General features: G+C 44.0%; 1 protein-coding gene across 1 annotated transcript in view; it reads right to left on the reverse strand.

The window, feature by feature from the left end:
- The window catches only part of LOC144792670 (stromelysin-3-like), a 152,801-nt gene that overhangs the window by 4,244 nt on the left and 126,978 nt on the right, over window positions 1-21,579 (reverse strand). Inside the window, 5 exon segments of the mRNA XM_078667817.1 lie at window positions 1,775-2,035; window positions 2,388-2,592; window positions 3,168-3,412; window positions 10,579-10,712; window positions 11,880-12,023. Of these exon segments, the coding sequence (XP_078523943.1) occupies window positions 1,775-2,035; window positions 2,388-2,592; window positions 3,168-3,412; window positions 10,579-10,712; window positions 11,880-12,023 (989 nt within the window).

A 21,579-nucleotide genomic window follows, 5' to 3' on the forward strand; every position in this document is an offset into this window, starting at 1 on the left:
TAGCACTGGGCTAAAAAAAGTTCCCATCAGCCCACCCATCTGGTGGAGTATCGTCACGTGGGAGATGTATCATAAATCCAATTCTTGATCAAGGCACCTGGTAATGATGCAAAGATGGATTTTGTAGATATAATCTTAGACCACAGTGCTTCAATGGTGATGCCAATGGAGTGCAGTGCAAGTGAAAAGTGGAAGTGAAAATAAAATTGTCTCGAAGGACCAAAAGTCAGTTTATTAGGTATGGTACTATGGTCAAATCTAAAAACAACGCCCAATAGTTTTAAATAATAACTATGTCAAGGCATGGTGTATTGAGGTCGACATGTTTCAGCTAGATGGACAACTGGTCCTAGCTTTCTTCAGGACCTGGTGAATATTGCGACTGCAAACTAGAGTAAATACATTTACAATAATAGTGAACTTGTACACTGATAATGGATAAATCCTACCAGTTACTCTGAGCCCAGATGTATACTGGTGATAATCCAGTCATGCCGTCTTTCCCAGCGTTCTGTGGGAAATGTGCCTCACCTCACCCGGTCACCCACTCGGGAATAGGGAGGCCCCGCTCTGTCCGTCGGTACCTCTACACCAACATCCTCTCGGATTGGTGTAGAGGTACCGACGGACAGAGCGGGGCCTCCCTATTCCCGAGTGGGTGACCGGGTGAGGTGAGGCACATTTCCCACAGAACGCTGGGAAAGACGGCATGACTGGATTATCACCAGTATACATCTGGGCTCAGAGTAACTGGTAGGATTTATCCATTATCAGTGTACAAGTTCACTATTATTGTAAATTTATTTACTCTAGTTTGCAGTTGCAATATTCACCAGGTCCTGAAGAAAGCTAGGACCAGTTGTCCATCTAGCTGAAACATGTCGACCTCAATACACCATGCTTTGACATAGTTATTATTTAAAACTATTGGGCGTTGTTTTTAGATTTGACCCTAGTACCATACCTAATAAACTGACTTTTGGTCCTTCGAGTCAATTTTATTTTCACTTCCACTTTTCACTTGCACTGCACTCCATTGGCATCACCATTGAAGCACTGTGGTCTAAGATTATATCTACAAAATCCATCTTTGCATCATTACCAGGTGCCTTGATCAAGCATTGGATTTATGATACATCTCCCACGTGACGATACTCCACCAGATGGGTGGGCTGATGGGAACTTTTTCTAGCCCAGTGCTATCACTGTAGTGTTACTAATGGACTCATGGTTCTAGACTCAACACGGCATACTCACAGTAATTTTGACCAGGCTACTTCCGTTTGTTTTACCCAGTTGTATAGCTTCTGCATCAGAACAAGGGTTAAGGGAGCAGCAGCAAAGATCTCTCCTCTAGGGTTGTAAAAGCTACTTATATCTGACACCACATGCTGCCCATCAAGAGTCTAAGCCTGCTCAATCTGCTTTTTAAAAAAACATTTGGGCAGCCGTGAAGGCTTTTTCATTGTGAAGGCATAAATGGAATATAATAATTTTCATATATGTATGGGTTATTTGTATAGTGCAAACCTAGCCAAATGGCAGCGGTGTGCAGTTACAGGGTCATAAGCATTTCCCTCTTGCCCAGTCATAGAGCCACCTGCAGTAGTAACTATGGTCCTTTTTTTTGGTATTAAAGAGCACAGATTTTTTTGTGGATCATTTTGAGGAACCACTTTCATTGGTATATGTTACTCCGCTAACCTTAGGACACTGGATGTCCTAAGGAATGGTAGGATCACAATAGCCTCTTTGCCATTCTTTCTGCACTTACCAAACTCATCTTGGAAGGCAGCGTCGATGGCCGTGGGCACCCCTCGCCAATCTCCCATGCTTCGGGGGTAGATGTTGTCCACACTGCGGGTCGTGGGGTTGAAGCGCCAGTAGCTGCTTCCCTTGAAGAAGTATGCCTTCTTGTTTTGCTCCGTGCCCCACATCAGAGCTGCCCGCACATTCGGTTCAGTCAGGCCGAGATCTGAGAGCGGCGAGGGACCTGAAACCTGCCTCTCGCCATCATACACCCAGTACTGGGAGCCTAGTGAGAATTGGACAGAAGGAGATTAGTTAAAATCTTGTTTCCATCAGAGGTGCTACCTACATGTTGTCTAGACATAATACATGAACTGAATACATTCTGATCTAAAAGGATAATAAAATGAAGAGATTGTGCCAACACATCTTCTGCTAACTGTGAATGGAAACTAAATGTACGCATCTGACAAGGAAAACAAACTGTACCCTTTTGAATGGAATAAAAGAAGATTGTCTACTAAGGGCGTGTCTCGTTCTTTGCAACTAATATTATGTTCACTGTATGTATTCTGGCCAGTCATATAGACCAGAAACAACGTTTTTTCCTCCCTCTTTGCTTTCTGAGCCTTGCTCACCTTGGAAGAACCAGATGTTGCCAGTGGAGTCTTCGAATGCAGCATCAATAGAGTTTGGGATTCCTTTCCAGTGGCGCGATGCCAGTGCAGGGTATCCAGACTGTAATTTGCCACTTCGGAGTCGCCAGACATATTGAGATTTGAAGAAGAACAGTTCACCACGGATGGTAGAGATGGCATCGAAATCGACGTTACAAGCATCAGGCTTTAGATAAAGGAGAATACAAAGAGTTTTAATTGGGCTGGTGCAAGCTGCTTTGAAAGTTACCGCGTACGACACCCAGGGGATGTGAGTTCCCAGTGGCTGCTTTACCTCATTCTTTACCTGCCACACTTCTCTCCTGGATTGATATTAAACAGCACACACATTTCAGATCCCAAAGCTTGCCTACTTCACCGCAACCCTCAGAATAAGCTAACCATGGCGTTCCAGTACTCAGACATCCCCAAGGCAGCCCTTCTTATCAATCTTTTACCACAATCTTCTCAGAACTCAGATCTGGGGATGAACCTCTCCCTTCAACTCTCAGTGCTGTTCCATTACTGAGATTAATGGACATACATTTGCAAAAAATCTCATATAGTGCACAATGAAAATGAATGTCAGCTATTCCATGACTAGGGCCATGTTGGTGAACATGTGTACACACATGCACACATGCATGCATTTCGTGAGGCATTCACATATTGACAGGCATTGCAGACGTCCTGTGCACATCAGTTCCCATAGAAAGACAGACGAGGGGAATGAGGCACGTCATGCATGTTGCCTCCACTCACCTCCAGGTTGCTGATTTCATTGGTTTCGATCTCAGGCTGGAAGCGCTCTGGGACGGCAGGGGTGGGCGCGGGGACGGGCCGCCGCCTGCCGTACAGATGCTGAATCCCCTGCTTGTCATCCTCACTCAGGCTCAGGGGGTAGCGGAAGGAGTAGAAGGGTGACATCAGCGACTTGGCGATGGAGGAGTGCTGCAGACCAAGGACGTGTCCAAACTCATGGGCAGCCACCTGCAGGAGGTCCGTCCCTGTATGGTAAAGAAGAGCACACACATGACTCTGTAGCTAGAAACTGAGAAGGAGAATGTGGGAATCAGGGGCAGTGGTGGACAAGTCGAATGCTTTTCAAACCAAGGTTGACCCTACCGAACAAGTAATTTTTAACTTGGGAATGACAAACCTCCTACTTTCTTCTGAAGGCTGGAATCAGCTACCTACATGCCTTTAGAGATAGATTTGTAAACAAAATGCAAAGTAAGAGTTTCTCTGCACCAGAATTCTAGAAGTATTCAAGGAGTCATTTGCACTGAACATAACTTTTCAGGGACGTTGGCTGTATTGACAGCATTGAGATGCAGGCAGATTCCACAGCTATCTCTGATATGTACAAATATGTCAATGCCTGCTTTTCATTCTGATGATGTGGCACCGTCTAACATTATGGCGCACAATTACTTAAATGCCTTCGATATTATGATTGGTGACAGTTCAATGAAACTGGCTGAACAGTTTTGGAACATGTACTTGGAGCATGTTGAGTGAGGGCTGGATGGTCAACAACAGTACATCTTAAATGGTTTGGTAGAAAATTGAATAAGGGCTTAAAAAGGGCTTAAAAACCTACCAGAGTGGCCAGAGGGCAGTCATATTTGAGGTTTTGCAGGTCTAGTAATAGCTGCTAAGATATGTGATGAATCATAACATGACGATGTGTTGTAGTGAGTTAAATATCTGCATAGGAGTCAGCGGCTGAAAAAGACTTGTGAAAATAAGGCAGTGTTAAAGGTTGGGTGGTTGTGAGCAACAGCAAATACCTTCAAGAAGAACCTTTCCTCAGTGTATGGCAATGGTCCTGCCCAAACGAGGAGGTTATGGAGAACCTGCTCTGTAGCCATTTGACAAGCGTAGTGTCACTGGGTAAGACTGACAGTGAGCTGAACTTACACTAGTCAAGCACAGAGGTGAGGTGAAGTTGGCACAACTCACACTCTATGGGAAACAAGTGATCTGCACAAAGAAGAGAGGGATCTAAAGGCAACAGCAGTTGGGTCAACATACCACTGCTAAGAAAGTTAAGATATATGCGAGTTATGGCAAATGTCTCTCATGGAAGAAACAGGATTTGAGGATGACTGCCCATGAATCTATAGAAGAAGCCATAGGCAGGTAGGGTACCAAATTAATTTGTAAATAGATTACAATTGGACTGGGCCGGGTAAGTCTGAACTTTCATTAATAAAACTAGAGGAAACAGAATGCCGTCTAGTAAAGCACGTTTTGGCTAAATTGTGCTGTGCCAGTGAAGAAATAGCTAAAATGAATTTCAGAAAAACATGCACAATATTTAGCCAGAGAATGAATAATGTATATGCAGGGTGAGAGGACTTACATGACTGATGCATTTTCTATAAATTTAGAATTTTGAATTTGCTATATTTGGCACATGGTTTACTAGGTGGAGAAATGGCATGAGTACATCAGGCCAGAAAGTAAATTTCCAAGTTTTTTTTTCCCTCTTCCTATTTTTCTCAATGAACATACCCCCAAATTTTTGTTTGCTTTTTCGTTCATCCAATGCTGAAAAAACATTTACTCAGAATATTTCTGCAAGTACCTTTATAAGTATTTTGGGTCGGGATTGGCCCTGCAAAATGTTTGCGCATACCCACAGAATTACAAAGTTGTGGGAGTTACATGCATTTTCATGGCTACCCTCATAACACACCCTTTACCAGTCTATAACTCTAAAGGGAATGTATGACGTTACAACGCATTCTTTTACAACGCCTACCTTTACCACGCAATTTTTACAACGCAGGATCCATTACAACGAAGTACCATTACAACGCATGTTTTTACAACGCAGATACCTTTACAACGCATACCATTACAATGTAAGTATTGGTAAGTATATAATATTTTTTTAATGTAAATTAATTAAAATTAATTTAATTTAATTTAATTTAATTTAATTTAAATTTAATTTTACTTTATTTGTACCCTGTACCCCTGTACCCCAAAACCCAAACCTAGCCCTGAACCCTAAAAATACCCCTTTACCCCAAAACCCAAACCTAGCCCTGAACCCTAAAAATACCCCTTTACCCAAAAACCCAAACCTAGCCCTAAACCCTAAAAATACCCCTTTACCCAAAAACCCAAACCTAGCCCTGAACCCTAAAAATACCCCTTTACCCAAAAACCCATACCTAGCCCTGAACCCTAAAAATACCCCTTTACCCAAAAACCCAAACCTAGCCCTGAACCCTAAAAATACCCCTTTACCTAAAACCCCAAACCTAGCCCTGAACCCTAAAAATACCCCTTTACCCAAAAACCCAAACCTAGCCCTGAACCCTAAAAATACCCCTTTACCCAAAAACCCAAACCTAGCCCTGAACCCTAAAAATACCCCTTTACCCAAAAACCCAAACCTAGCCCTGAACCCTACAAATACCCCTTTACCTAAAAATCCAAACCTAGCCCTGAACCCTAAAAATACCCCTTTACCCAAAAACCCAAACCTATAATATTTTTAATAACATTATATACTTACCAATACTTACGTTGTAATGGTATGCGTTGTAAAGGTATCTGCGTTGTAAAAACATGCGTTGTAATGGTACTTCGTTGTAATGGATCCTGCGTTGTAAAAATTGCGTGGTAAAGGTAGGTCGTTGTAAAAGTTGCGTGGTAAAGGTTGCATACCCTCTAAAGGTGCCACCATGGAAGCTCTGCCTTGCTATGAGATTTTCCGTTATCATAAGATCACTTTAGAATCACAAATGCCTTTTGACTCACCTTTACTGAGACATCTCCATGAAGATCGAGTGGTGGGCAGTAAAGCTGGATTTTATTAAAGACACGGAGGTTAAAATGATAAATGATCAATGTAGACTATACGCAAGTAATTGAGATGTTCTACATGTGGATTCCTTTCCACACAATTTGGACGTGCCAGTGATGATTCCAGGGAAAATAAGAGGAGCCCCATCTGGAAACCTACATATGCAAATGAGATGTGCCATCTACGAATTTTACCTATGAGGATCAGATAAGTCATAATGGACAGAAACCACTATGATTGCATGCACCCCATTTGGATTAATACTAAAATATGAGATGCTCAACATACATATTTTTATATAGGTAAATTATATGTGCCTAATTTCGATTTTCACATGTGTTATTGTGATGTGAAATGTGTAAATACATGAGCCTGACATGCATTTCTGTTAACTGTAACACATAGTTTTATGTATGTATACCCTATATGGATTTCTCCACCCATATAGATTTCAACCTACTATCATGAGATGTACCCTGTGTGGATGTTTCCTATATAAATGAGATGTTCTGCATATAGGGGTACATTTACTAAGCTTTTGCGTTGGGGGTTGTGTCCCTTTAATGGCGCAGCCCGACGCAAAAACCTTTTTGGCATTTACGCAGTTTTGAGTGGTTTCATAAATACAAAGTAATACAAAGTAGTTCAAAGTGCTGCCACATATTAATTTGCCTCAGGCAGAGTTCCATGGGTGGAGCATGAGTGTTCCCACGGATCCACCCTGGGAGTTTGGTGCATTCCCAAAGACGTGTAAACCTGGGAATGTGTCAGAAAGCTACACCTCCCTGAGGCAGATATAACATGGAGAAATGCTTCTCCTCGTTAACTCCTCTTTCTATGCCTGCTTCATTCTGCAGCACACTTAGAAATAGGAATACACCTCTTTGGATTCTTTGTGTGCAGGAAGGTGTCCCCCCCCACACAAAAACAATTAATCCTGCCTGTAATGCAGGCACCCCTGCACCATCCTGCAAGTGTGCCTGCATTGGTACTAGCAGCCCATAGTGTGTTAGTGCTGGGAAACAGCGGGTGCCTCATTTATGAGGCCTTGCGTCAGTTTTCCGCTTCCGATGCGTCAATTTTTGTGACTCTTCGGTGGCGTAAAACATGCGTCCTGTTGCGCACTATTTACAAAGTGACGCATCTAAGCAGATGCGTCACTTTGTAAATCCCTGCGCTACATTATACCTGCGTCAGGTATAATGTATGCAGAGGGGGCATTCCCCCGCAAGAAGCCTTGTAATAGTGACGCAGTGAAATCTATGAGATTTCACTGCGTCACTTTTAGGACGCTGTTGCGTCAAAATCTTGCGCCTGCCTCACAGCAGGCGTTAGACTGACGCAAGCCCTTTCACATGGGGCTTTCCCCATGTGATAGGACGCATTGCTGGAGTTTCGTCACTTTTGTGACACACCCCAGCAATGCGTCACTTTTGCGCCTACAGATACGTCAGAAATACTGAGGTATCTGTAACTCCTTGCGACATGATGCGTCATATTATAAATATGACGCATCAATCATGTCGCAGAGAGAGCGCAGTGAAAAGTGACGCATCGCTGTTTTCACGCAGCGATGCGTCACTTTTCATAAATAAGGCCCCAGCAGGAATGCATTGTATCTTAGTTATTATTGTGCTTTTCTGCTGTCTCTCTTTTACTCAACGCATTAAACGTGTATGTCAAATGTACAAAAATATGCCCCATGGATTTTAACCAATGAAAACTGAAACTGGTATTCGCCCATATGGACTTCCACCCATAAAAATGAGATGCATCACCCACATGTTGCGCAAGTGACAGTGTAGGGTATTTCTTTTGCCATGCGTATGGCCCCTGTGCGTCTTTGACAGTCTGAAGGGTGCCCGTCTACCCAACTCTTGGTTTGCACAATGACTAGATTCAAAGTATCCCAGTATCGTTCTGGCTGGTCTGTGTATATTCACTGTGGTGCTTGGTTGGTTGTTGGTCTGTTGTTTGAGTGTCGGGAGTAAGCCACAGGACTTTCCTGTTGGCATCTATTTAGGGCAAACAAGCCACCTAGTGAGTTGTTTTGGTTTGTGCTCCCCGGTGTTAAATGGGTTAAGGTGCATTAGGATTGTCTGGTGTGTGTTGTGTGTGTGTGTATATGTGTTGGGGCTTGCACTGCTGAGGAGCCTGCTTTGTCAAGTTTAATGCTGACGTAGTGGTTGAAAATTATGGATGTGTTATAATAGTAGGGTGGGGAGCTGAATCACTGGAGCCAGGTCACAGGGAGAGCTCTTTGCGCCCCTCTGAAGGTTCACGCCTTGGGCGTGAGCCCAGCTGACCCGCGCTAAAAGCCAATTCTGCCTGCAGTCTGGTGTTAAGCTTTATTGTTCAATTACTTAAAATCTTTACAATATACTATTTTTACAAAAAAACTTCCAAAGAAAAGAAGAAAAGAAGAAAAAAAAGAAGAAGAAAAAAGGAAAAAAAAAGTTAAAATCTCAGGCAAACTTGCTACGAACTGTAGAGAAGTTTAAAACATTAAAAACGATTATAAAAAAAATGGCAGTAAAGTGCAAGTACGTAAAACTTTGTGGAGAGTATTATATATCTCTTGCTTGAAGCCCGGCTGGTTTTGTTTTAGTGACTCAGTTTTCTGTGACAAGGCTGCCCTGATTGCTTCTATGAATTTCCCTAGCCGTGCGGCTATTTGGGGTGTTTTAGCAGAAAAGCACAGGTCTGAGACTTCTCTAGTCATTTGGATGCATGCTCAATTTGTTTTTGTAAATCTGAGCATGATCTCTTCTCATACATGCCAACAAACCTGAGTCAGGCGGGAGACACCTGGTTTTTAAGCCAAAAATAGCTTTATATTGGCTGGCTCCCGCCTGAAATTGCCTCTCCTTCAATAGAAGTCAATAGCAGGACTACATTCTCCCGATTATTATTTTAAAATCTCCCACTCTCCTCTTATAAAATGGTGGCATGCATGTTTTCTGTCCATCTGAGTTATCACGGATATACAACCAATATTTGTGAATCACCCCGTTGACGCATAAAATGCCTAGTAGCTATAGTAAGGTGGTTTTGCAAATACTCAGCTGGAGCCATAGAAAGAGAAAAGTTACTTCTAGACAGGATTGTAGCAACAGAAGAACACTCATTGAGTGTTGATGATAATCTGAGAATGGAGGGCTGACAAAATGCACTTTAAGAAGTTATGTTATAAAAAGAGAAGACCAAATCGTAGCAGAAACCACGAGAAGACAGACGTCGTTCCTAGCTTTGATACCAGCAGCTCAGGTACAAGGATATTTAGAGCTTCTCTAGAAGCAAGGCCATTTTTAAGGTCATTTACTATAATTAGGTGCTCTCTTGTGGTGACACCAGCCCTGGGATAAGATAAAATGAGCAAAGTATTGCTAATGAAGTGTGCTGGATTGGGCAGATTATGGGTAAAAGATTGCTAGGTACAGAGAATTTTCAGGGCAGCGAGCCCTCTTTGGGATGCTGAGGCAAATTGGAGTAACAGCCTTTTCCACACAATGCCTTTACCGCGCATTCCTTCACCATGCATGGCAATTATATAAAGGTAAGTGTAAGTATATATAAAATGCTAAGGGAAATTATATGGTTTGGGTAAGTGGTCACAATGGGTGGTAGGGGTAATTTCAGAGTTTAGGGTTGGGTATTGGTAAGGGGTGGTAAGGGTAATGTTAGGGTATAGGGGTAAAGGGTGGTAAGGATAATTTTAGAGTTTAGGGTTGGGTATTGGTAAGGGGTGTAAGGGTAATGTTAGGGTTTAGCGGTAAAGGGTGGTAAGAATAATTTTAGGGTTTGGGTTGGGTAGTGGAAAAGAGTTATAAGGGTAATTTGGAATAAAGGGGGTTGGTGGGTTTTGGGGTGGTTTCTTAATATATGTGGTAAAGGCATCTGCATGGGAAAGGCATGATTGGTAAAGGTGGCATTGTAAAGGGGTGTGTGGTAAAGGCATGCGTGGTAAAGGCATATGCGGTATTGTCATACAGCCCCAGGGCCTAGAGATCGTTAGTGCAGCAAGTGCAATGGCACCATAGCTCAAGAGTGAGTGAGGAGCACTAACCTACAGCCACAGCTGTCTTTTACTGCCCAAGTAGGTGAGAATGGATAATTTCCTGCCATGCATTGGGGAATATGGCACCCCTGTTACACCTGGGCAGAGTAAGAATGGCTGGTGAGGATGTGGCATCTCTTGACGTCCGTGTGGCGCTTGAAGAAGACACGAACACGCGTGTGCGCGCATGCGCTCTTTAATACTGTGGCGCTTCCTGACTGCTGCCTCTGTAATGAGTGTTAGGGTTCTTGACCCTTCATAGCCTGGCTCAAGAATAGAACCCCTTTTACCTAGACTGTTCCCGATGGTCCACGTCTCGTCGTAGTCGAAGTGGACGTCTCCTTCGCGATGGGTCTTTGGAAAGAAGGCGTGAGCCAAGATTCCCCCAGGGCCATCGAACGGCAGGTTGTCGCCATGCCAGTACCTGTGGGAGGAGCACAGGTTTCTTCCTTCAGTGAGGAAAGCAAAGGACACTTTGCAAAAACAAAAGAACTACTGACGTCATATCGATTGTAATTTTAATGTTGTCATCCTTCTTTCTGCCACGCCTCCTTCTTTCTCCACTCTCTTCACTCCCATCCTTGAGCCGCCCGCTCCTGTTGCTTCCACATGATTCCCTTTTCTTCTATCAGCAGATCCACCTTCCCTTTCCTGATTTCTCCCACCTTCTCTCACTTGCACATTTGTCTCAACTCTTTCTTCATGAGCCCCTCCCCTCTTTACTTTCATCCCCTTTCACTCGATTCCCTCTTTTTTAACGTTATCACTACTCTTTCCTCTCCATGTCTACCATAACTCATTCTCCCACTCTTCCATCCTATGTCCCCCCTTTCTGTCCCCGTCACTTTGCTCTGCCTACTTCTTGTCCATTTCTTCCTTCCTTCCTTCCTTCTTTTCTTTCTTTCTGTTTGTCGCAATCTGTCCTTAATCCTTCCTTTCTTTTGCCCTCTCTCTGTATCTCGTTCCTTCATTTATGTCCTTTCTTTCCAGTCTTTCTTTCTCCCAATCCGCCCTTAATCGGTCCTTCCTTTTGTCCACTCGCTATCATTTTCATTATTTCTCCAATGCTTTCGTCCTTTCTTTTCTTTCTCTCTCCCAATCTGCCCTTTCTCCAGTCCACTCGCTGTCCTGTTCATTCATTTATATAATCCTTCCCTCCTTTCTTTTTCTTTTCCCAATCTGTCCTTTCTTCGGTCCTCTCACTATCCTGATCCTTTCTTCCTCCATTTCTTTTGTCCTTCTTTTCCATTCTTCCACCCTCTCCTCCTCTCTTTCCCTCTTGGTTCCCAATCTCAATCCCGGTACCTTGCATCTCCATCTATTTAGTTTCACTCCCCCACTTCCATTCTCTTTCCTTTATTTCTACCACTTTCATTTCCTTCCTCCATTCCTTTTTCCTGCCTTTATTGTCTTCCCCTTTTCCCTTTCGACATTCTTTTAATCATTGCTTTATTCATGCCTTTTTTCCATTCACCTGTTCTACATCACTTTCTCTTATTCTGCTCATAATCTATTTTGAGCCATTCTTCCTCTTGTCCTTTCCTTTATTCTCCCCACTTTCTGCCCCTGCTTTCCTTCCATCATGGCTCACCTGGTGAAGTCGATGATAATGTCTGCTCGCCCCTCGTGCACTTCGGTAAAGGTCAGTGAGGTCACGTCGCTCCAGACCTGCAGGGCTTCGGCAATGGTCCTCCTCACCTTGACCTTACTCAGCTGCCAAGGAAACCGTATGATTCTAAAAGAAATGTTACAATATATGAACGTATTATACGTCAGACTGATGACGACTTAAAGAGAACAAGAAACTCATATAGGTAGAGAAGCGTATTGAAATGGAATAGAGAGATGGACACAGAGACAGAAGATGGACAGAGAGAAACAGAGAGATGGACAGAGAGAGGCAGAGGGTGGACAGAGAGAGGCAGAGGATGGACAGAGAGAGGCAAAGAGATGGACAGAGAGAGGCAAAGAGATGGACAGAGAGAGGCAGAGGATGGACAGAGAGAAACAGAGAGATGGACAGAGAGAGGCAGAGGGTGGACAGAGAGAGGCAGAGGATGGACAGAGAGAGGCAGAAGATGGACAGAGAGAGGCAGAAGATGGACAGAGAGAGGCAAAGAGATGGACAGAGTGAGGCAGAGGCTTGACAGAGAGAGGCTGAAAATGGACCGAGAGAGGCAGAGGATGGACAGAGAGAAGCAGAGATGGGCAGAGAGGTAGAGGATGAACAGAGAGGCAGAGGGTGGACAGAGAGAGGCAGAGGATGGACAGTGAGAGGCAGAAGATGGACAGAGAGGGGCAGATGATGGTCAGAGAGAAGCAGAGTTGGACAGAGAGGCAGAGGATAAACAGAGAGGCAGAGGGTGGACAGAGAGAGGTAGAGGATGGACAGAGAGAGGCAGAAGATGGACAGAGAGAGGTAGAGGATGGACAGAGAGAAGCAGAGATGGACAGAGATGCAGAGGGTGAACAGAGAGGCAGAAGATGGAGAGAGGGAGGCAGATGATGGACAGAGAGAAGCAGAGATGAACAGAGAGGTAGAGGATGAACAGAGAGGCAGAGGATGAACAGAGAGGCAGAGGGTGGACAGAGAGAGAGGCAGACGATGAACAGAGAGAGGCAGAGGATGGACAGAGAGAAGCAGAGATGGACAGAGATGCAGAGGGTGAACAGAGAGGCAGAAGATGGACAGAGAGAGGCAGAGGATGGACAGAGAGAGGCAGAAGATGGACAGAGAGAGGCAGAGGATGGACAGAGAGAGTCAGAAGATGGACAGAGAGGCAGAGGATGGACACAGAGAGGCAGAGGATAGACAGAGGCAGAGGATGGACAGAGAGAGGCAGAAGATGGACAGAGAGAGGCAGAGGATGAACAGAGAGAGGCAGAGGATGGGCAGAGAGGCAGAGGTTAGACAGGCAGAGGATGGACAGAGAGGTAGAAGATTAACAGAGAGAGGCAGAGGATGAACAGAGAGAGGCAGAGGGATCAAGAGACCGCAGAGGGACAGACTGAGAGGGAAATGGAAGGACAGAGAGACAGGCAGAGAGATAGAGAAACAGACAGACAGAAAGGCATAAGGATGGACAGAGTGGCAGAGGGATGAACAGAGGCAGCAGATGGACAGAGAGAGGCAGAGGATAGACAGAGAGGCAGAGGATGGAAAGAGAGAGAGGCAGAGGATGAACAAAGGGAGGCAGAGGATGAACAGAGGGAGGCAGAGGATGAACAGAGAGGCAGAGGATAAAAAGAGAGAGGCAGAGTGTGGACAGAGAGTGGCAGAGAGATGGACAGAGAGAGGCAGAGGATGGACAGAGACGGAGAGGATGGACAGAGAGGCAGAGGGTGGATAGAGAGGCACAGGGTGAACAGAGAGAGGCGGAGGATGGACAGAGAGAGGCAGAGAATGGACAGAGAGAGGCAGAGGATGGACTGAGAGGCAGAGGATGGACAGAGAGGCCGAGGATGGGCAGAGAGAGGCAGAAGATGGACAGAGAAATGCGGAGGATGGAAAGAGAGGCAGAGGATGAACAGATAAACAGATGATGAACAGAGAGGCAGAGGATGAACAGAGAGAGGCAGAGGATGGACAGAGAGGCACAGGGTGAACAGAGAGAGACGGAGGATGGACAGAGAGAGGCAGAGGATGAAGAGAGCGAGGCAGAGGACGGACAGAGAGAGGCAGAGGATGAAGAGAGCAAGGCAGAGGGCGGACAGAGAGAGGCAGAGGATGGACAGAGGATGAACAGAGGGAAGCAGAGTATTAAGAGAGAGAGGCAGAGGAGAAACAAAGGGAGGCAAATAATGGACAGAGAGGCAGAGGATGGACAGGGAGAGGCAGAGGATGGACAGAGAGACAGATGATGAACAGAGAGGCAGAGGATGGACAGAGAGAGGCAGAGGATGGAAAGAGAGGAAGAGGATGAACAGAGAGACAGATGATGAACAGAGAGGCAGAGGATGGACAGAGAGAGGCAGAGGATGGACAGAGAGGCACCGGGTGAACAGACAGAGGCAGTGGATGGACAGAGAGAGGCAGAGGATGAAGAGAGAGAGGCAGGGGATGGACAGAGGATGAACAGAGGGAAGCAGAGTATTAAGAGAGAGAGGCAGAGGAGGAACAAAGAGAGGCAAATAATGGACAGAGAGGCAGAGGATGGACAGAGAGAGGCAGAGGGATCGTCAGACAGGCAGAGGGACAGTCTGAGAGGGAATGGAAGGACAGAGATCAAGCAGAGCGACAGGCAGAGAGATAGGGAAACAGACAGACAGAAAGGCATAAGGATGGACAGAGTGGCAGAGGGATGGACAGAGAGAGGCAGATAAACAGTCAGAGTAAAAGAGAGACAGAAATGTCAGACAGTCGACATTACTCAAGCTTACAACATATAGGAGAAGCTCTTAGAATCTGGAGAAGCCGTAAACAGTCTGGTGATTGTGCAGACATTTCTATTACTCATTCACATCAAAACGTTGATAATGTTGCAAGTCCACAGTAATTTAGCTCACTTCCACTAATCAACACACCTGGTAAGCACATCAGGATGCACATTAGATAGGCAGTGGCCCTGTCTTTACCACCGAATACATAAAGATGGCTGCAATGGGTCACAGACAGAGTATTCCTAGCAAGGGTCGTTGCTATGCTCTGGCGAAATTTCAGTTATGCTGGCGTAATCTTAACTAAACCTGGTGATTTCAAATTAAGCTTGTTACGCAAAATTTAAAAAATGTTGCCGTTATGTTATGTGGCATAATTATGCCGTATTCACAGCAAAGTTTTAGCACAGGAGCATAGGACCAACAGACCAACAGAAACGACCAGAATGTAAGTGCCTGTTAATCGCAGCACTGGTGTTTTTTGTGCTTGTTTTAGTGTAAAATGCGTCCTCACATCCAAAATGGATGCAAGGATGCATTTTGCGCTTAAGCATAGTACTAAATGCTGGTTTTGCATTTTTCTTCATTTCATGTGATTTTTGCAAAATTTCACATCATTACGCAAAATCAAATTATGCAAATGTGTCACACCCGTAGTTGTTACCACTGATATTACTAATGGGTTCTGAATACATTAATACATGTACTGTAGAGTGCACAGAGACCTAACAAATATCATAGCACTAATAAAATCTCTTTAACCTTTAGACATTATAATGATATGGCCAATTTGTCCTGAAAACTACAGAAGGAGTGAAAGCACTAATTCTTTAGGACCTACCAGTCATACTTGACAATGTACATCATGAAACCTTGCTGAGCAGAAAAAAAGTAAATACCCTTCACTTGATCCACTCGTGTCTTAATGACAGATCAAGCATTACCCCCCCATTCTCCGCCAACCCATACAACATAGAGAGGGTTCCATAAGTCTCAATTATCTGACTATTTTTGCTCACCAAACCACTCACAGAGTTCATCAATTCCTACAACCTCACATGCTGCACCTCTGCTGATGACAGAGATAATCCTCAAAATGGATCAACCAAATGACCTTGATCTCTCAAATTCAGATAACTGCCTCAAAGCCACAATCCAGTGGGTAACGGGGTAATCTCAATCTGAATCCCTCAACAACAGCAATTCTAACATGTGGGTGGTGGAAAAACTACAACTCATTAACAAACTGGCCTGACGAACTAGGAATGCCGCTAACAACCTTCTCCACATTATGGAACTTTGGAATCATCCTGGATCCAGCCCTCACAATAATCGCTCAAGTCAACCAATTTATCAAACCCACACCAGCAGGACTCTCCAGTGCATCTTGCCTTATCTTGGACTCCCACAGAAAGTCCATGCTACCTCCTGACTCATATCACATCTAGATAATGCAAGTGGGCAACACCATGGGATATCAATATTTACTTAAGATGACTCCAAAAATGTTAAATGTAGCAGCAAGTCAACTTCTGCATCTTACGATACATAACTACACCTCACCGGCTCTGAAGACTATGTAATAGCTGCCTCTTGCCAGAAGGTATATCTTCAAACATGAGTGCATAATGCACTCCTAGGCAATAAACAGAGAAGGACCAATATTTTTACAGGTACCACTCAATAAATAATGCTGGAACCTATATTTTTGCTTGCATTTAGCCTCTTTGCAATTTAACCCTGTTAACCAGTTGTAAAGTGCCCATGCTCCCTCTATAAGCATGGCAGAATTGACTTATCTGGTCGCTAGTATATGGTACAAATTGTACCCAGGGCCTGTAAGTGAAATGTTCCTATTGGACCGCATCGCCTTTTTTTTCTTCTGGAAAGGGACATCTGAATGTGACATTGGGAGATACATATCCCGTTCACCAGTTAAAATATTATTTCGTGTTGTTCTGAGCCTGATACCAAGTTTATGTGTGTCATATTCGAAATATACAGAGGTTTAACGTTATAGGATACCGTTTTGCTACAGCCTGACAAGAGGCATCTATGTGTCATATTCTAAACATGTTAAAGCCTGAAGAAGTCCCATTTGGGACGAACGCGTTGCGTCAGCTATCAATTCTGTGCTGCTTTTACTGATAGAAATCTTGAATAAAAAATAAAGAATAAAAGGAGAACATTTTTTCCAGTACCTTGACTGGCAATGTTATTTATTTGGAAGACGCAATGTTCATGTAATTTGTATCAAATTGTTGACATTTAGTATCACAATTTGCTAAAAAAAAATCATTGGTTTTAAATGCTGGATATAAATCTTCATTAATAATTAGTTTATTACAGCATTTGAGTGCAGAGCCACTTTTAGTTTTTTATGGACTGCACCACCTGTTATGCCATCCACTACAGTGACAGTGTGAAACATGGCTGCAAGCCTAACATCGTAACCTGACTGTTGCATTTTAAACACTATAATTTGACCTGTCATAATAAACCTATGTCAGCTCAAAACTTCTCTCTTAAATATTAGTAAGCCACCACTATGTATGCCTTAGAGCCCACCAGGCAGGGTGCATAGTGTCTGAAAGTATGATATGTAGGAATGGAATGTTAACACCTAGAAGCTGTTTTTGTGTGTGGCAGGCCTAGTTGTCATATATAGAAAAAAGAGTGCAGATTAAAATCCTAATACTGTATCTCAGGAATAGGACTAGCTAGGCAATATTTAATCAACAATTTTAATAGTTATTCATAAACCAATTCAATAGTGAAGTCAGATTTGTAATAAATATTAAGGAAAAGTACTTTTACACTGTCTGATGTTCTTAGAGGCCAGTTTGTATTTGCGGTTGTATGTCAATACAACGCGGTGTTTACACCGCACTACCATTACAACGCTGGTTTTACAACGCAAGTCGTTACCACGACTTGCGCTGTAGGGTGCTGGACTTAGGAATAGTAAAATTTACTATTCCAACACCAGCCTACGTACAGTAGGGAAGGTGTTGGAATAGTGAATCTACCATACCTTAGCCTAGAACGCCCTCCAGCGTAAGTCGTGGTAACGACTTGCGTTGTAAAACCATCGTTGTAATGGTAGTGCGGTGTAAACACCACATCGTAATGGATGTTCCCTGTATTTGCTCTCAAACTCCTACCAGCTCGTAATTAGTATTTAAACACGCATGAAAAAAGGTGTGAAATGCTTCCCAAGAGGAAACAATAGGCTGACCAGAATGGACAGAGACTGCTCTCTGAATCCACCAGATATGTAGTTTGGGGGCTTTGAGCTGCCTTTTTGACATTACAGTGTCAAAGCCTGCTTGACAGGTCTTCTGGGTTTTAATATAACTCTGTGGAATGCCAGTGAAAGGCTGAGAACAAGATACCAAGATAATTCTTCTGTATCCACTGGCGTGTTGCTGAAGGACATGCTTTGTCCCAACAGACAGCTGTCTCTGGATTTTACATATTGCTCTGGGGGCAAACTCGGAAGGAAGGGAAAAGAGGATGCCAAAAACAATTCTTGTGTATCCACTGTCTGTTGGAAAAGCCTACTTGTGTACTACTAGACTTATATCTATGGGTTATTGTGTGTAGATTGGCTGCCCCAAACTGGATTTTAGTGTGAAATGTGGGAGGAGACCAGGAGTACCACAGTACACACCCACGGCACTCAGAGTCAACTTGAAAACACCCAACATGGTTAGGGTGATCCCAGAAACTTTTACCCCATTGATTAGGGTGTGCCCAGGAATCATGGAATCATTACTACCCCTTAGCTCGTGCCTGGAATAAAAGTGACATCTCCAGACACCCACTTCTGAACACTTTCTGGATCAATCAATCAATCAATCATGCAATTTGTATAGCGCACTACTCACCCGGGAGGGTCTCAAGGCGCTTGGGGGGAGGGGTATGGTACTGCTCGAACAGCCAGGTCTTGAGTTGTTTCCTGAAGGCGAGATGGTCCTGGGTCAGCCGAAGGTGGATGGGGAGGGAGTTCCAAGTCTTGGCAGCCAGGTAAGAGAAGGATCTTCCTCCGGCGGTGGCTCTTCGGATGCGTGGTACGGCTGCGAGGGCGAGGCTGGTGGACCGTAGCTGGCGGGTGGGCGTGTAGAAGGTTAGGCGGTCGTTGAGGTACTTGGGGCCCAGGTCGTGGAGAGACTTGTGTGCGTGGGTGAGGAGCCGGAATGTGATCCTCTTGTCAACGGGGAGCCAGTGCAGGTTCCTCAGGTGGCTGGAGATGTGGCTGCGTCGGGGGACATCCAGGATGAGTCGGGCGGAGGCGTTCTGGATGCGCTGGAGTCTTTTCTGTAGCTTGGCTGTGGTTCCGGCGTAGAGGGCGTTTCCGTAGTCCAGTCGGCTGGTGACGAGTGTCTGGGGAAGAAAAAAGGATAGGACCTGCTGGCTGTTACCTAAGAGGAGCCCTGAAGTACTAGACATGCTCCTTCTTACCCAGGACAAAAAAGTAGACTCTAAGGGCCACAACAGCGACCTCCTGTTCAAACTTCAGAGGTACAACAACTTACAAAAGGCCTTTCCTGAAACTTCCCAGCTGATCAGCAACAACAGGACCTGACTGTACCCTGCTGCTGGCCTCTGCCTAACCCTATGAGTCTCTAAGCGCCTCACCTGAAGTTCCAGGGGCATTTAGAAGTGAACTCATCTGGTAGATTGGGACTTTGAGGACAAAGTCAGAAGGTAAAATTTTTGACCAGGACAAACCTGATTGGTGTATTCGACCTCTGTTCAATCGCTGTCAGCCTCAATTTGCGCCTAGGTGCTGGTCTACTAAAACTACTGACAAGCATTGGCCTTTGTGATTTTTTGCACTATTCCTACCTACAACGTTAAAGAATAACAACATCTACATTTCCTCATATCCGATTTTTGTCACATTTGTGTAATTTTGTTTAGTACATTTTATTCCATTAATTCAGGTTGAGGTTTTTTTATTGTTTTGCCTTTTCAACTTATTTCTGTTTTGGTACTCCATAAATAATTGACACATTGCGCTAAGTTAAGCGCGTCTGCTCAGTGCCATAGCTTCCAGGCCTTTAGCTCAGGTTCATTTAGCGCCTTTGAGGGTTCACCCTGACATGATTTGTGATTGCTCCTTGAGGTGGATAGTCAACCTTCCAAATAATAATCCAATTTCTTACAGGCACCTTGTTTTCCAATCAAACTGCCAAACTATGTCTTCCACACCCAGCAGATACAGGCTTCCATAAATTACTTGTGGTTTAGAAGGATGCTGAAACTGTGTCTATGCCCCTTTTGCAACCCTGAGTATTAAACAGAGGGCCTCATTTATGAAGAGTGTTGCATCACTGGTGGAAAACAGCGATGCAACACTTTTCATAGCGCCATCCTTGCGACACCATGGATTGCTTGTGTTTACTGTGCGGTGCTATGAGTCGCAAGGATTTACAGATACGTCAGTATTCCTAGCATATCGGTAGGCGCAAAATTGGTGTGTCTGAAAACAGACGTAACTCCAGCAATGTGTGGGGCAAGCCCCATGTGAACAGTCCTGCATCACTCCTCTTTTAGGAAAGAGTTGAACACTCACCTCTGCTAAGAACACGACATCACTATGCATTAACCACCCACAGCCCTGCTTCTTCTCCTCCTGCTACTTTACTTAATTTTTGTCTTTGACCATGCACAGCGATCTGATATCTTTTGGCTGGGTTTGCGCTATAGAAATACCATCTACATAAATATATGCATACATACACACATACATGCTGAACACTGCTGCTGTCACCCCTTCTGCATGCTAGTACTTCTGTATGTCAGCGTAAGGCTTAGGTTCCCACCTAGTGTTGGCATCATGTAAAATAAAGAGCCTGAAACATGTCTTTTTAGGTCTGACTTGAGAGAGCAGTTTTTGCCAGCCCTTAGGTGAGAAACAGAAATGGAACCTTACCAAGCAGTACTGAGGGGTATAGGCTCTGCCTATATGTTAATCTATACATACTTTTTATTTGGTTGAAGGTGCGTACTTCCCCTTAAAAGAAGTGATAGTATCCAATGTATTGCCCTGTGCCAATGCTTATGCTCAATACAAATCTTCTGAATTTGGTTATGGCGACAAGCCATTGATAAAGGATTAAGGACTGATTAGATCATTGGAAAAATAAGTCAAATGCCATAAGGCTACTCTTTTTATTATGACAGTGTGTTCCAAAGGCAGTAGGCCTGGTTTATTTATTGTGAAAAACATATCATAAGGACAATAGGTCTTTTAAGGTTGATTGCTATTATACTGTGTTAAAGCCTGTAGACAAATATTTCTTACATGGAATCTCACAGATTACCGCAGAAAGTAAATAATTTTGTGTTGTTTATCCTCTCTGACTAACTCTGGGGGTAGGAGAGTTGACACTGTAATAATCCTTTTTGGCCCCTTTTGGGAGGGTAGTGAATTGTTTTGACAAGTGCAATTTTGTACATATTTGCAGTGTTATGCCTGATGGGTATCTGCCTTGTAGGTAACCATATGCTCAATACAGTGGGTGTGAGATTGTTATGGTGACAAACCAACGATAAAGGCTATGGTACTGATTGGTGCATTGGGAGAAGGTATGGTAAATGCTATTAGTCTGATATGTTTATTTTGAAAAGTTATGACAAAGGTAGTAGGCCTGGCTTACTTTACAGTGAAAAGCAGATTTTAAAGGCAATATACCATTATTATTGTTTACCTTTATAACAGTAATTATCATCATGGAAGTTACATAATAAATGCTTGATTATATTGATCTAACAACACAACATAGATAAATGTCTATTATAGATATCACCTATGTGAGGGTAGCAGTATCATATGCGGAGGGAAATTCTACCAGAATTGTAGTGAGCGACCGAAGTAAGCGAGTCCAACCTCTTCTAGGGAAGAA

The sequence above is a fragment of the Lissotriton helveticus genome, chromosome 11 (assembly GCF_964261635.1).
Source record: "Lissotriton helveticus chromosome 11, aLisHel1.1, whole genome shotgun sequence".
In the NCBI taxonomy this organism is placed as follows: domain Eukaryota; kingdom Metazoa; phylum Chordata; class Amphibia; order Caudata; family Salamandridae; genus Lissotriton; species Lissotriton helveticus.